General features: G+C 39.6%; 1 protein-coding gene and 1 non-coding gene across 6 annotated transcripts in view; one reads left to right on the forward strand and one right to left on the reverse strand.

The window, feature by feature from the left end:
• Window positions 1-1,146: 1,146 nt before the first annotated feature.
• Window positions 1,147-1,219, reverse strand: Trnak-uuu. Its single transcript has one exon. It is a non-coding gene; the product is annotated as a tRNA-Lys (tRNA).
• A 7,188-nt stretch (window positions 1,220-8,407) lies between these two features.
• Window positions 8,408-15,800, forward strand: part of LOC119739552 (sodium/hydrogen exchanger 3-like) — a 32,945-nt gene continuing 25,552 nt past the window's right edge. For 2 of the 5 annotated variants that reach the window (XM_038214531.1, XM_038214534.1), the window contains exons 1-2: window positions 8,409-8,628; window positions 11,350-11,683. In XM_038214531.1, coding sequence (XP_038070459.1) covers window positions 11,443-11,683 — 241 coding nt within the window. In that variant the 5' untranslated portion in view covers window positions 8,409-8,628; window positions 11,350-11,442. Of the gene's footprint in view, window positions 8,629-11,346; window positions 11,684-15,800 lie in introns of all 5 variants that reach the window. The other 3 variants (XM_038214535.1, XM_038214532.1, XM_038214533.1) reach the window with 3 other exon arrangements.

Here is a 15,800-nt window from a genome sequence, read left to right on the forward strand (position 1 = left end):
GCGCACTTCACTTTTACCGGCAAAGCGCAAAATTGCACTGCAAAATTCCCAAATCGAGATCGAGCTGTACAAGTTCCTGTGTACTATATGAACTAGGTGGGGTATGCAAAGCATGCACCGTACAGTCAACAGTTTATGCTGGTAGATATATATTTTTAAGTAAAAACTGTGTCTGAGACATTCGACGAGCAGTACTTTTTTTATAAAATTAAAACATTCAAAATAATACAGGGGTTGAGGGTGAACATATCCCCGCCCGCCGGCCGAAAAATTGAATTTCTACCTGTGCTCAATTAGTCGATTTTTTTCTCGAAACGAATCATTGTTTTCATTTTTTTTTTATCCAAACATATATACGCCTTGATTTTGGGTTGATTTTGCGCCAAGAACGGAAAAAGATATAGTCGGCCTCACGAATAATTGGAAATGTGTACATACTTCATATTAACTAAACGTGGCCAGATTTTTCAGTTTTGTGTGATGTCTCCGTCATTCAAAGGTGAATAACTTTTTTGTCATTGCTAAAACATTAGCAATTTAAAACACAAAAATAGCACGAAGAGGGAAACTTTAAAGCGATTTTTTTCTTCATCAAAATACCCAGTAGAGACAATTAACAATTGAAATAATTTTCAAATTTAGAAATCCAACAATTTTTTCAAACTTTGAGCATGGTACAAAGATATTTTTGTGTGCACATAATTAAAACAGTATAGTTTTGAATGTAGAAGTTCTTCTCTCGAAAAAAATAAAATTTCAGTTTTCCACAATTCGTTAGCAGAAAATCAAGCTTCATTTTGTTAGTAAATATATGTCGCTTACGCCACAGTTTACTCATAGCTTATCCTGAGCATATAATCGGCACAAAAAAAGAACTTTTGTTGAAAACTAGAAAAGGCTTGTATTGTTTTCGATCAGCATCAAAAAAGTATAACTTTCCCACATGATGATTATGACTCTGTAAAACAAGACCATGTTTTTTTTGTTATAACTTACATGTCAGTGACCGAGAAACAACAGAGTAGAGATAAACAACCTTATAATAAAATGTTAACAAAAGTGTGATGACATTTGATACTCTTTTTTTTTTATATTGAAATAAAATGAAAATTAAAAAGAGAAAGGAAGGAAGCAAAAATAGTAATCCGCCCGGTGAGGGACTCGAACCCGCGACCCTCAGATTAAAAGTCTGATGCTCTACCGACTGAGCTAACCGGGCTCTGACACAGGTTGGGAAAGCATAATTTATATACCTACAATATTTTTTGTTCTCCAAGGTTTATACATATCTTTGTTAACAAGATTCTAACTCCTGCTATCAATGAACATATACGTTTATTCGTTTTACAGAAATCAACATAAATATATCTTACAAAAGTTTCTTCTCATTACTACTAGATTAAGCAAACAGGCAACCAGTGATCAGCAGTATTGTTAAGCATTGTGTGTGCACGAGAGACCAGCTAAACCAATGCGCACGTGTTCGTTCGTTCACAGTGCAGTGTGCAGTGCATAAACACATGATACACGCAAACGTAACGAAGGACAGCAGAGCTAAGCCTGAAATCTAGAGCGTACCTAAAATAACAAAATTAATGTAAAATGTATCTCATGTACTATCTCAACGAAACTGGCGACCGAGTTTACACTCTCCAGGTAGGGATTTTTCTATGATTATTTTGTTCCATGTTGAGCAGTTTTGACTCGAGCAGCGCCAGCCACTGAGCCAGACATGTCAGTTGCTTTTCAGTTGACATGGTTGAGTTCAGTTTAGCCCCAACCTCGTCCCCAGTGCTTACTTTATTTCCAACATATTAACAACGTTTCCAATACAATAGTAAGCCCTGGATTAGTTCGAGTAACTTGGACCAAACTTATCGCCTTTTTAACATTCGGATGGTCTGGCGATATTGCCAGACATGCCAGACCATGTCCGAATGTTAAAAAGGCGATAAGTTTGGTCCAAGTTACTCGGATTAATTAATATGAAATGTGTTGCTGCATGTTGTCTCGATAAGAATAGATCGTAACAGTTATAACTCATGCCATGCTCGCACTGCGACAAATTGATTCTGTTTTTACCCCAGACACCGCATACAATTACAAAAATGAACGCAATTGTAATGCACAAGCAGGCACCAGACTATTTCTCATTTGCATACATGTTCAAAAATCTTGCACATGCAAATGATCCAATACCAGGGTGAGAGAGCAGCTAGTGGTGGGCGCGTACTGCTGGACACCCTGGGGACGAGGTTGGTTTAGCCCCACTTGTAATCCTTGTGTGGCCTCGGTATTGCTGCGCTGACCCGCTGTAGCTTGAGTAACTCCAGCTCTATAAATGTAATGCCTATCGCATTACAGCTTGAGTTACTCAAGCTAGCTGCGCTGTACGTTCGGCCACGCGCCTGGTTTTCCAACCTACTGAGGAGTTTAGTCCAAAGCCTGGCGCACCTTTTTTGGCTTTTTTTTTTTACATACCACTGCATACGGTTGTATTCTATGATGCCTTATCTTTTGCCCTCCGGGTAGATAAGGTTATCTTTCTTCAAATTTTTAGAGAAATTTAGCGGTCATAGGTGGTCAAAATGGCGCACTGGTTTTGCGCGTTGAATATGTATGCTTTTCCGGGCGCCCTTGGGCAAGGTTATGAACATGCATTGCACAGATAATGACCTTGTGGTGTCGGGCATGCGCACGATGGCGCGGCCGGCCATACAAACAGATAATCTCGCTCTAACTAAGTCGGTAGTAAAATCGCAACAATCAGTATGATCAGTTTCAGGCGTCCAGGGGACGTTTGCCACTCTGGCCGTACTACAGAGCTTGTGATAGTGTACGACCAGAGGCATTCGGGCTATTGTTCCATATGGAATGATGGAGGTGTTTTTCTGGTTATACTTTTAGTCCCCACGTTGTGCACAAATCTTAACATTGCTTGACTTTGGTTTTCTTCACAGAAAATGGATCCATTCGGTAAACCAACGCAGTCTGCTCATCCAGGTACGATGCTTCCCTGGAATAGGTTTCAACTTTGCATTTATTGCTTGATCTATCTTACCCTGTTGTGGTAATGTACCTTTAATCATAAGGGTATCTCTTTTTAATTCTTTGGTTCTCCTTTCTGACTGACCCTATTTTGGTCTCCTGAACCCCCCCCCCCCCAAAAAAAAAACCTTTTTTGTATTACCGCCGACCCTGGCTGGAACATCCCCCCCCCCCTCCTCCCACTTAACAAAAAATAAATACATGGGGGAGGGGGAATGGCATTACGGGGGAATCCTTTTCTTGTTCAATAGCACTGCCTGGCCAACAAGTGACTGTCAGTCAGCGTTTCAGTCGGTCTGTCAGTCAGTGAGATAGGTACAAAAAAAAACACTGGCCAAGCCAGCTAAGACCAGCAACTATATGTTCAGTACGACATGCTTTAAAAACTAGTTGTTCTAATAATATCTGTTTCATGTTTCAGTGAGGTTTTCACCAGATGATAAGTATTCACGGGAGAGAGTCACCATCAAGAAACGATTCGGGCAGCTCCTGACGCAGCGACCCAAACCGGTGTACTGATTCAAAAGATGCTGTTCAAAACATGAAGACTGAAAGCGCTGGGCAAATATGAACATTAAAGGAAGATTCTTCCTTTAACTGTACAAATTGCTGTTCAACATGAAGGAACCAAAAGGAGTGGGGTAGGAAGACAGGAATGATCCAACGTCAATGAGTGCTTCCAGATCCACTGTTTCCTTCTACTTCTGCTTCGAGATCCACCATACCCTTCTACTTCTACTTTTAGATCCACTGTACCCTTCTCCTGCAACCACATTAACCAGAAGTAGTTCTAGCCATCCAACTGACTGCAAAATGGTTTTTTTTAGTAGCTCACAAAATTCAAGGACACTGTGGATAAACATGGCCAAGCGCCCAGTTCATAATGAGACGTAGCTGGCAACTCCTGGACTTTGGTTCTTGTCAAGAGGAGCCATGAAGGAACTGCTTTATGCATCCAGGACCTTCACGTATGCAGATGAGTTAAAGGGAATGTACAACATTTGCTCTTGCTGCAATTTTCAGTAGTGAATGGATTTGGGGGAGTAGAATGTTATAGAAAATATTTTTAAACTGACTTGTTTCACGTTTTGGGCTTGAAGATGCTGAAAAAAGAAAGAAAAACATCATGTTCTTGTAGTCTGGTTCCCTGACCCCACTCAAGATGAAATGGAGCAGTTTGTCGACTTTAGAGAATTGTAAGGTCAGAGAATCAGTCTAGCAGGCTTGTACTTGTACCCCTTCACAGGTGCAAAGAAAATGCGGCAAAACTAATTATGAAAATTTAAGAGCAGTTTTTGAAGGGAAAAAAGGCCAAAATACCATTTTTCTTGAAAATGTCTGCACACCCGGAGCCATGATTTTACAGGGTGCTTTAGAATGTCATTCCCAAATAATCCAGTAAGAAATTTCGTGACAATTTGATCATTTCGGTTTTTGATGTTTGCAAATGTTGTTATTTTCCCTTTAAGTGGATTGATTTGCCGATTGGAATGCACAGTACCAATGATGGACTTTGGTGACATTATCAATGCGGGACATGTATGATGATGCCCAGTTCTATACGTATGAAGCATAATTTTCTACTACTCCATATTCTTTGCTCCGATTCTATGTGATACTTGCTTCTTTTCCAAACTTTTTTTTCTGTAGAACTTCAATTTTGTTTACTAATTCTAAAGTTACATGAAATTCCATAGTTTCTTTTGCATTTTTCATTTAACTGAACAAGATAATAATTGAAAAGCGCTTTGAGACCCTTGGTATGAAGCAGTATATAAGCACCACATCATTATTATAGTTATTATTAATAATTAACACGGCCTTTTCTTTGGTAAAGTTTAGACTGTCACAAAACACCCTGAGAAAATTATGCCATAATTTTAAACCTCAACACTTTTACAAGAAGGCTCTTTTTTTTTTAAATAACGAGAGTCAAGTGATCTGTCCATTCTATTTTAATGTGTTGGAACACACCCTACCTATTCTCCATTTTACCTTTCAAGTTAAAAGTACTTTTGTAACAATCATCAGGAAGGCATTTCTGTATTGTTTATAAGAAATAAAATGTGTACCAATTCACCCAAATGCTGAATCGATTTAATTATTGTACAGAATTGTCTATATTAATAAGAAAGCAGACGACCATTAACTTTTTTACCCCTGGAAAAGATTTTCTCATTGGATTTTTTTCTCTTAGATTGTTAAAATAATATTATCAAGCAATATAATAAGTTTCAATCGCTTGGCGTGTGTTTATATATCTGTGTGAGTTTTGGGGGCAAATATGAATCGAGGGCTTGTAGAGAAATGAATAACAACAATGAGAGTTATTTGGTTTGAAGCATACATTATTTAATGTCCCAATTTCGCATTGGAATGAAGTTTAGTCACTTAGTACCGAGACTTGGTTTTGGGTTTCCAGAGTACTTCTAGTGTCATCCTCAAGGGCGGATCCAGAACACAATTTTGGGGGGGGCCAAAAAAATTTTTGGTCCTTCAAAAAAGTGGGTCACAAAAATTACGGCGTGGGGTTCGGGGCCCGCTTAAGGGCCCCGAAAATTTTTTGGATTCTAGATGCTCTGTGGTGCGATCTGAGGCAATTTCTGACCACTTTTACCAATGTTTTTTTGAGGAAAAGATGGTGGTGTACTCATTGCCTGCCTTTTTTGCGATGTCACATAAAAAAAAAAAAATTGGTTTCGTTTTTGGGGGGGGGGGGGGGCCATGGCCCCCTTTGGCCCCCCCTGGATCCGCCCTTGGTTACTCATCCTGTATACCAAAAGCTAACCATCAAATTAGTCTTGGAATTTTGAAGAGAGATTTCCAGAGATATACCAACTTTTCATTTGATATACCCTTTTTAAAACACCTTTTACGGTTTAAGTACCCTTTTTTGTTGATTGTCTAGGGAACCTATCGGCCTAGTCTGTTTCTTTGATGTACATGTTCGGGCGGTACGTTATAAAAACCCGCGCAATCAATATTGTGTATGTATGACCATTAATTGTACATAGCGCCCTCTATTTTTTTCCTTTCCTAGAATTCATGATTATATTTGGACATCAAGTTCTTCTTTTGCTTTTGCGTCGACAAGCATATGAAACAACTTTTTTTTAGACAAGCGAGAGTTAATGCATTCTAATAAAATCAGTCTCATTCTATATGACCATTAATTGTACATAGCGCCCTCTATTGTTTTCTTTTCCTATAATTATTATATTTGGACATCAAGTGCTTCTTTTGCTTTTGCTTTTGTGTCGACACGCATATGAGACAACTTTTTTTTAGACAAGCAAGAGTTAATAAGTTCTAATCAAATCAGTTTCATTCTAATCAGTACAGCAAGAGTGGATGTATTTCAATCATTCACTTTCTCGGGCGGTTGTGTATGACCATTAATTGTACATAGCGCCCTCTATTTTTTTCTTTTCCTAGAATTATTATAATTTGGACATCGGCATCTTTTGCTGCTGCTTTTGCGTCGACACGCATATGAGATAACTTTTTTTTTCAGACAAGCAAGAGTAAATGCATTCTCTAATCAAATCAGTTCCATTCTAATCAGTACAGCAAGAGTAAATGAAAGTCAATCATTCAGTTTCATATATGCCTACTTGTGTCACTTTAATAGTTGTGTGCGTCCAATTCTGAGTTTGTTCACGAAGAGATCGAAATTAATAGAAAAAGCCACGTAGAATCATTTGCAATTACCCGGAAAAAGTAACCACCTATTTAATGGCATAAACTATCAAATTTAAGTGAAGATAGGACTGACATTAATAGTCTTGTGAAAAGTTATTCCGCCCGAAATAATGGAGAAATAAAACCTACTTTTGAAGATGGGAAATAGAGCGCCCGCGAGCACACCTTTTAAGATGCGTTAGCCACACTCAATAATCAGACCTTCCAAACTTTGAAAACGTTTTTTCTGTTTTCTCAAAATTCATAGTATCAACAAGTTAGTGTTTATGCACCCTACTTAAGATTTTGAGCAATTTCGTTGCTTCAAAAACGAACCAAAATGATCATCCGTACCAAATGCATCACAGGTGCAACGTGTTTATGTAACTGTTAGTTGATCAAGGCTGCCGGGCGTACTTGTTTCTTATTATTTTAACCCCCCCCCCCCCCCCCCCCCAATGTGGCAGTACTTGTCTAAGTTTTGCAAAACAAAAGTACTTTTTTGGGATGGGAAAGAGTGGAGAAGAGCATGTGCGAGTGCGTGCTTAAATCGAGGACACACACGTGCAACATTATCGATGAATTGAGGACAGGAACCAAATCGAGGACGACCTCGATTAGAAAACCAATGAGAGCTGTTCAGTGCAACATAAGTTGGAGTATAAACAAAGGAAAAGGGAAGAAGAGCAATTGAAAATCCTTGGTTTACACCATAAACAAACGTGTGTTTCTGGGGGTGGGGGGGGGGGGGGGGGGTGGGGACGCCAATACCCGGAGAAACGCAACTTCCTCCGCGGGGTCCGCTCATAAGTTCGACGCCTCATAGTCCGAAATTTTGGACATGAAGGCGGACGGTCGGATCTATGAGGCGTTGGACTTCATGACACGGCCCCGCCTCCGCCAGTTCAAACTCCAGTTCAAACAGAATCTGGTAACGAGACCCCAAAAAGTTTGCAAACTTATTATGGTTTCTCTGTTTCCTCAAAATGTAAAGTTGCCACTGAGCTAAAACTTCCACTGGTTAGTTGGAGCAATTTTGTTGATTCAAACGGAGAACAAAAAATCACAAAAAGCAAATGATCAATTTTGTTCCTTTTAGTGATAACCTAAAAAAAATAAAGTTAGCAACACATATGATACGTTTATCCGCAGATGACAATAATTAAAAGAATAAAATTATGTTTTTTTTGTTAAAGCCGGACTCCATTTTATAAATATATTCTCAGGCTGCACGTTAAAGACAAGTTCTTGACTGGATTTTCAAGTCTACATGTACATACTAAGAGAATTAATAGTCACCTAGTACATGTGTATGCTGCAGCAGCGTATCCAGCTTTTAACGCCAGGGGGGGGGGGGCAAATTTATTAAGAAGTTTACTGTATGAACTCTGTCTTAAAGAAGTAAAATGCCGCCGGGGATTGGGAAGGCCCCTCCCCCCGACTGGATACGCCACTGATATTCACATGCAATCATGAAATTGACTTTCCCTTACTAATAAACCATGGAAGTATGAATAGTACATTACAAAGCTCAAGCTAATAAAAGACAACTAGAACTTTTTTTACCCCGCCCCCTTCAAGTTTCAACAAGGCTTGAATTCCCCCGCCGTGCATGGCGCCGTGCGTGATGAGCAGCTGATGAGGGATCCGCTATCGTGCGTAAACGGCACGTACGACGTTTACTGCGTGCACAAACAACAACATACCGCGACGAGTGACAGCCGAGTTGCTGAGCGATGCCGATGGTCAATTGCAATGCGGAAATGCCGGTTAGTTATTTATTTCTGTCATGAATAAATGGCGACACATTGCATCGCTGAGCATGTCTTTCTGCGTAGATCATGAATTCATGTGACCTCGGAGCTGCTGATGTGCCTGTGCGAGAACTAGGAATTTTTGGTGAGTTTTAGTATTTGGTGAAGAACATTTCTGAATCTTATGAGTCATGTGATAGTCCGAGTAACTTGGACCCAACTTATCGCCTTTTTAAAAATTTGGACATGGTCTGGCGATAGTAGGGTCCAAGCCCATTCCGAGACCTAGACAACACAGTCACTGACAGTCCCAAAAACCAACATTTTCCAACAAAAAACATCAGATTTCACCTTCAAAACGGCCTCCAAATTACTAGATATGCCACCTGAGGTACAAGTAGACATCGATAATTAAGATGGTTGTACTGAAGTTTACTTACGATCCGGAAAAAAAGTGAAATTTTCCGTTCATTTCGGAGAGCTCCCCTCGCGATCTTGAACACGTTAAATTTGCGATCGTGTTTAAAGTTTGAACGACGCGATTTCTTCTACATGCCCAGCGTACATTCGATGGTCCCCGTATCCCGAGTGCGATTCCGTTACCGAGCGCGCGCGATGCATCGATTATGATAATGAGTAGACTGGATCACGTTTGTAAACACATGTGCATTTCAAACGATAATAGGGAGTCGGGAACTAGCGCAGCTTTTATAGCGGGTACCAGTTCAAGCTGGTTCCCGATTCCCTTTTACAGTTCGAAATGCACATGTATGTGTTTACAAACGTGATCATTATCATAATCGATGCATCGCGCGCGCTCGGTAACGGAATCGCATACGGGATACGGGGACCATCGAATGTACGCTGGGCATGTAGAAGAAATCGCGTCGTTCAAACTTTAAACACGATCGCAAATTTAACGTGTTCAAGATCGCGAGGGGAGCTCTCCGAAATGAACGGAAAATTTCACTTTTTTCCGGATCGTAAGTAAACTTCAGTACAACTATCTTAATTATCGATGTCTACTTGTACCTCAGGTGGCATACCTAGTAATTTGGAGGCCGTTTTGAAGGTGAAATCTGATGTTTTTTGTTGGAAAATGTTGGTTTTTGGGACTGTCAGTGACTGTGTTGTCTAGGTCTCGGAATGGGCTTGGACCCTACTATCGCCAGACCATGTCCAAATTTTTAAAAAGGCGATAAGTTGGGTCCAAGTTACTCGGACTAGTCATGTGAGTAGCGTGGACAACTAGGACTAGTACAAGTACAAGCACAATTCTTTTCGTGCAGTTTTAGAAGCAAACGCAACTCGTCGCTGCCTGAGGCCTGTTGCGGAAGCAAAAGAAATATATGTTCAGTGAGTAAGGCATTTTCCCCCAGCTTTAGCTGAAATTTTATTTTCAAATGTGAAAGATCCAAGCTATTTCTCAATCTATAAGTTCTGCATATTTTTATTTGGATGCATCAAGTCAAAGTCAAATAAATTTGTATTTTTTTTCTTACAATGTTAATTATTTATATTTAATAATGACAATAGTGTTAGTGTTATTAGGCCTTTAGAAGTGCATTTTAAGTTGCAGCACAGGAATTGAGTTAGCCCCATGTGGCTCAGATACAGCTGCGCAGTACAGCGCAGCATTCCGGGCCATTACTAGTGGGGCTAAGGAATTGATACAGCTATATTTCTAAACTTTCCCTTAAAATAGTGCCTATGATTAATATCAGGCCGAGTTAAAGAAAAAATTAGTGTCTCATCTGCATACTGGGCTTTTTGAAATAATGAAGGAGACCGGCTCTTTTTTCTCTCCCCCAAGATGTATTCTTCCATTTTCGTTGATTCTTTTGTTGATACAAAATTGTGTCCAAAGCTGTTACTTTAGTGTTACTGTTAGCCTTTCTACATCTACAGCCACACGTTTGTTGGAAACAAACAAACATACAAATACAATGTATTGAGCATATCATGTGTGTGTATGAATGTATGAATTAAAAAAAAAAAGGAGAAAAAGAAAGCGGGTGGGGACAAGAAACTAGTATATTTTTTTACTTGGCCTTAACAGTGAAGTGTGATTTCAGGTTTAAGAATTGAATGACAAACACATGTACCGGTATATAGCCTAGGCCCTAGTATAACCACAATCCACATGTATTGCATGTCAAGGCCGGATCCAGCTTAACACAATTTTTGAGTGGTATTTTTTGTGGGTCCAAAAAATGTTTGCCCCAAATTTAATATGAAAAGCAAGGGGAGGGGGGGGGGGGGGCACTACGTATTGCTCTGGTTGAGTTTTGTGGGTGGTGAACGCAGTGGCTGCCTTTTTTTGCGATGTCACTTAAAAAAAAAAAAAGGGCATGGCCCCTGTTGCCCCTCCCCCCTTTCTTGGGGGGGGGGGGGTGGGTGGGAGTGACACAGTCATTTAAACGAGTAGCCCCAGCTCATAGACCAAAACCTGAAAACATAATTAATAGGATAAGAGTGAAGTTGGTTTGACTTTCTCTGCAATAAAATACTGTCTCATTTTGCCATTTGTTGAAATATTGTTTGCTCACATGTTTAATTTATGAAACACATGAGTTCTCAATTTCAGAATTTCCCGAGTTGTGGGTTTACCCCCATATAAGGAGGCCTACCGGTAGTTGTTATAGTACATTGTACATTCTTACAAATTTATTGTGTCCAACTCAATTAATATGCCAGTCCCTGTGTGAAAACAGTTGTGTCAAGCATTATCCACAGAAGGTATCGATTGACATTGCAAAAAAATCAAACAAGCTACACAGACTATTGAATTTGAAGGTCAAAGTCCTCAGGCTGATGGCATATAAACTTGGCAATCATTGTATTCCTTTTAAATTTTCGTCAGCAGATGTCCAGTGTTGAAGCAGAACTTTACCAAGTCTTGAAAAAATACACCGGCAGTGTGCCATGCCATCAATAGTTAAGCACCTATAGTCTGAGAATGACAAAGATTTGCGGTCAACACCACTGGAGCGTAGTTCATCTCAGTGTGGCTCTGATACTCTGCTTGGTCACGTTTGCTTTGGCGGAGGACACGTCTCACGAGAATGGAACCAGTCCCAGTACTTGCCACGGAGGCGAGGAGGTCAAACGCTACGAGGTAGTCAGCCTGGAGTGGGACGAGGTTCAGGTGCCGTTTGGAATCTGCGTCTGGATTATGATCGCCAGTCTGGCCAAATTAGGTAAGTTCCTCATGTTGTTTAAATTTTCCTGGGACAGCAATGAACTTGTGTTACCTTTCATCTCCCAAACTTGTCTAGTACTTACAGCAATGAGATGAGTGGCTAGTGCGTAAGGTGCTTGCCGCTCACCACTGTGGCCCGGGTTCGATTCCCGGCTCGGACCATATCAGCAATAATTGCGCGTACTTCTGAAAATTATTAAAAATGCTCACAACTCTCCAAGGTGTATGAGATCCCCATCTAATTAATGCTTATTTCATCATCTTTCATTTTCTCTTCATTTTTTGTTCAATAATCCAATGACTTTTGGGAGAAAATTCCATCCAAAGATGATTACCCCGAAAAGTAGTCCTGTGGCCCATCACCATTTTGAAAAATGATGCTTGCGCTCCATAGCAAAATAGAGCAATTTCAAAAAGTCTACACCCATAGATGTACAGAACCTAAAACCTGACTTTCTTAAATGGTCAAATTTCAAAGGTCATTTTTATGCTGTCAAGAATCTGTTGCTTTTGAACACGATATCATTAACTTTGCTTTCTCAGCTTCTAGAAATAACTGTGTTTACCCAAATTTTCTTTTTTTAGATCCTACCCTTTTTAGTCTCCAACCTGTTTGATACGAACCCACTCCGCAGATCTCAACGTTTAACCCGCCCGTGTTTGGATTTGTGTGGGTATTTTGTTGAGGTCCTTTTGTTGGAGAACGACTCGTGCGGCGCGACCCATTGAGAACCCTATAAAACCCATTCACTGAAAGGAGATCTTGTTTCCTGTGAGAGAGGCGGATCGATTTCAGTCATTGAATACTGTAGCGAGATGGTGAAGACTAAGCTTACTGCCATTGTGTAGGGCAGCCTTAGACGTTAGGCCCCCCCCCAAAATACTTCTGTTACCATTTCCATGTATGGCATTTGAAAATAGGGTAGGTAGGGAATTTTTTTTTATTTGGCAGTTTTGTGTGTACACGTACGATCATATGGAGGCGTCTGCGTGTGTAGTCAAGGGTAAAAGGTGCCGAGTAGTAATTGATGGTTTTGGGTGTTTTTTTCTCAATTTTGTCCATAAACAAATTACAGGCATGCAACTTTCCCTCGGATCTGCTGATTTCTTCGTTTTTTTACTTCACATTTATATAAATGCCATTAAAAATTAAAAAAAAATTTACAAAGTCTTGTGCGTTTTGGAATTTCCTCGTTTTTCCTAAATTCCCAGTTGCATGCCTGAAATTAGGGTAGGGGGCTATCAGAAATCAGAATACAGGTAGTGTAGGTAGGGAAACCGGAAGCAGAATTAATTTTTTTTGTTGGCCTTTAATTTAAATGACACAGGGCAATAATTTCAGACAGAAACACCCCCCTCCACCCCCTGGCTTGCAAGTTAAATAAGGCCACCCCAGCAGTCAAATAAAAAAAACTCCTTGCCTAGATTAATTAGGATTGACTGGCTGTGACTGTTTATATAACAGCAGTGCATGTATCGTACCTTTATGTACCATGCACTGGTACCGTTACGTACCATGCATCAGTACCTTCATGTACCATGTACCTATTTTGACTAAGTATTTGACCAGTCACAGTGCTTACTACAAAAATAAATAAAGGCATGGCAGGCGAATAAGGATTGGTTTTAATTTTAATAGACTGTCTGAAACGGTTCAGACAGCAGGAGGATTTTAAAGTTTGATCCGACGTACTGGTACTGCAGTATTTAGAAGATAGTTTTCATTTCGCTAATCTTTAAGTACACGGTAGTGAAGTGTCGGTTAATATTTACTTAAGTGATAGTGCGCCCAATAAATTATACACATGATTGAAAGATCAGCAGCAATACAACTGAATGGCGTTTATAGTTGCTGTCGATGCCTATTTGCAGTATTTAACTAGCTTTATGTAAAATGCATTGTCAGGGAACAATTCTTCGACACTTATTATTGTGTGGCCCCAGACCATGTATGTTTAAGTGGGCAACAGCGTGACATCGCTGGAATATTACATTGGTTAGATTGGAGTCATCTCATGCATGTCATGTAATATCCGGGATATAGGTTGCAGACAAGTTTATCCATGCAGTGGGCCAGTTGTTTCAGATTTTAGTTGCAAGACTCTGAACAACTTCCCAAAAATGATACTAAAATTAGGAGTTATCAGTGAACATGTATGCTATGCAAACAATAATATTTAATTGTACACACCCCAACTGATAGTCTGGACTATAGGCCTGTACAGTGTGTCCCCAAAAAAGTGTCTGTCTGACTGTTTTTGAAATAACTACAAAACCATGAGGTCAATTTTGAAAATGTCTGGTTGTGCAGATACTCCTAGGCCTTGGCCTCAAGTGACTGGAGTTTCATTTCATTTCAGTCATGCATCACTGCACACTTGTCAATTGATCACAACATTTTTGGACACTGTGACCAAGTTCCATGCCTTAATGAATTTCAGTGCTGTGTTAAAGCTGTGTAAAATCCTGCATTTACGGACACAAAACTTCAGTTAAGTGTGACAATATTTGCTATAAAATCCTAACCCCCAAATCCATCCGTTTCTGAAAATTACAGCAAAAGCAAAAGTTGAATATTATACAAGTAAATGAAATTGTCCAATGTGATTTAGAGATTTGTATGCACCATACCCCGGTAGGCATACACTGTAACTTTTTCACCTAATAACCCCATGGTCTGTATTGAATGTCAACATTATATCCTGCTTATGAAAAGGGAAAACAGGCACAAATAATGCACAGGCCCCCTACAGTACAAAGCGGAAAAAAATAATTGTGAACAGTAGGCCTTACCCGTAATACATCCTGCTTCCTATGAATACAGGTAAAAATCTTATTACGTGTGCCTGTGTGTGCAGGGCTGGTCTTAATTTGATCTCATGAGGAAATAAATGTTCAGTACCAGAAGTAAGCAGTTTCAGGAAATGTGACACATGACATGTCTCTGTGCCTCGTTACATGCTGATCATGATTGGCAAATAATTCTTTATGTGGGCAATTCCACGGTTACTCACGTTACATTTTTGTAATGTGAGTAACTGATTTTGTGCGCCTTGTTTATCATATGTAACACATTTTTCTGGATGTCATCTTTGGCGCTTAGGTAGGTCTAGGTCTACTCTATCTACCATGGGGATAACAGTTATTAAACCTTTTAAGTAAGGTAATTACAGCCCAAGGAAACTCAAAAATACATCCAAAATGTAACGTGAGTAACCATTGAATTGCCCATGTGGTAAATTCAAGTTCATATTTTGGAGAAGAAAAATTATTTTGTACACAGCCCTCAATAAAAAATACAGCAAACACACACGTACATATAGGCCTACATGTTGATTTTTGAAACAAAATTGTGTTATTATTTATAATTAATGTATAGTCTAGTTAAACTACTGAATACTGTGATGGGCGACAGATTCTGCTTATTATTGCTATATACCAGTTAAACAGGGCGACACGCCTTATTGGGACGACAAATCGGTGTTGCCCTTTTGTTATTAAAAACGACCCTTAGGATTCTAAGTAAGGGGCTAAACCCCCCCCCCCCCCCCTTCCAAGTTTCTGAAATTGCTACATGTAGTCCAAAATTTGAATTTTTTTGTGACAGCTGTGCAAAGGTATTCACCATTTTGGCTAGTATAGGAAAATAGTTGAAATCTGATCAATTTTTTGCCCGCTTAAAAAAAAAAAAATCAATAAATAAATAAAAAAATCCCCCTTTAATTTCAGATCAGCCAGAGGGAAAATTCCACAGATAACCCACAGTGACATCAAAGATCCGCTCTGCCTTTAACCTCCCAGATAACATTCGTATCTTTTCTTTAAAAAAAATTCTTTCTAATTATCAACCAGCAGTAGCACAACCACAACAGAACGTTTCTTGATTAGCCGTCCATTCTACATGTATGTGTACATGGTACTGCCAATACAGTCGTTGCAGTTGAAATCCAAAATGATTCTCTTTTCTATGTCCAGTTGTTTTTCCTGGCTATAAAAAAAAGCAGTGTAGCACTTACTTGATTGCTGCTTCGGTATACATGCTTGTGAGCAACCGTACCGTAGCACAACTCTTTGTTATTTGTAGGGCTTGACATTCAGGTCACAATACAATATGT

The sequence above is a fragment of the Patiria miniata genome, unplaced genomic scaffold, assembly GCF_015706575.1.
Source record: "Patiria miniata isolate m_02_andy unplaced genomic scaffold, ASM1570657v1 HiC_scaffold_30, whole genome shotgun sequence".
NCBI classification, from domain to species: domain Eukaryota; kingdom Metazoa; phylum Echinodermata; class Asteroidea; order Valvatida; family Asterinidae; genus Patiria; species Patiria miniata.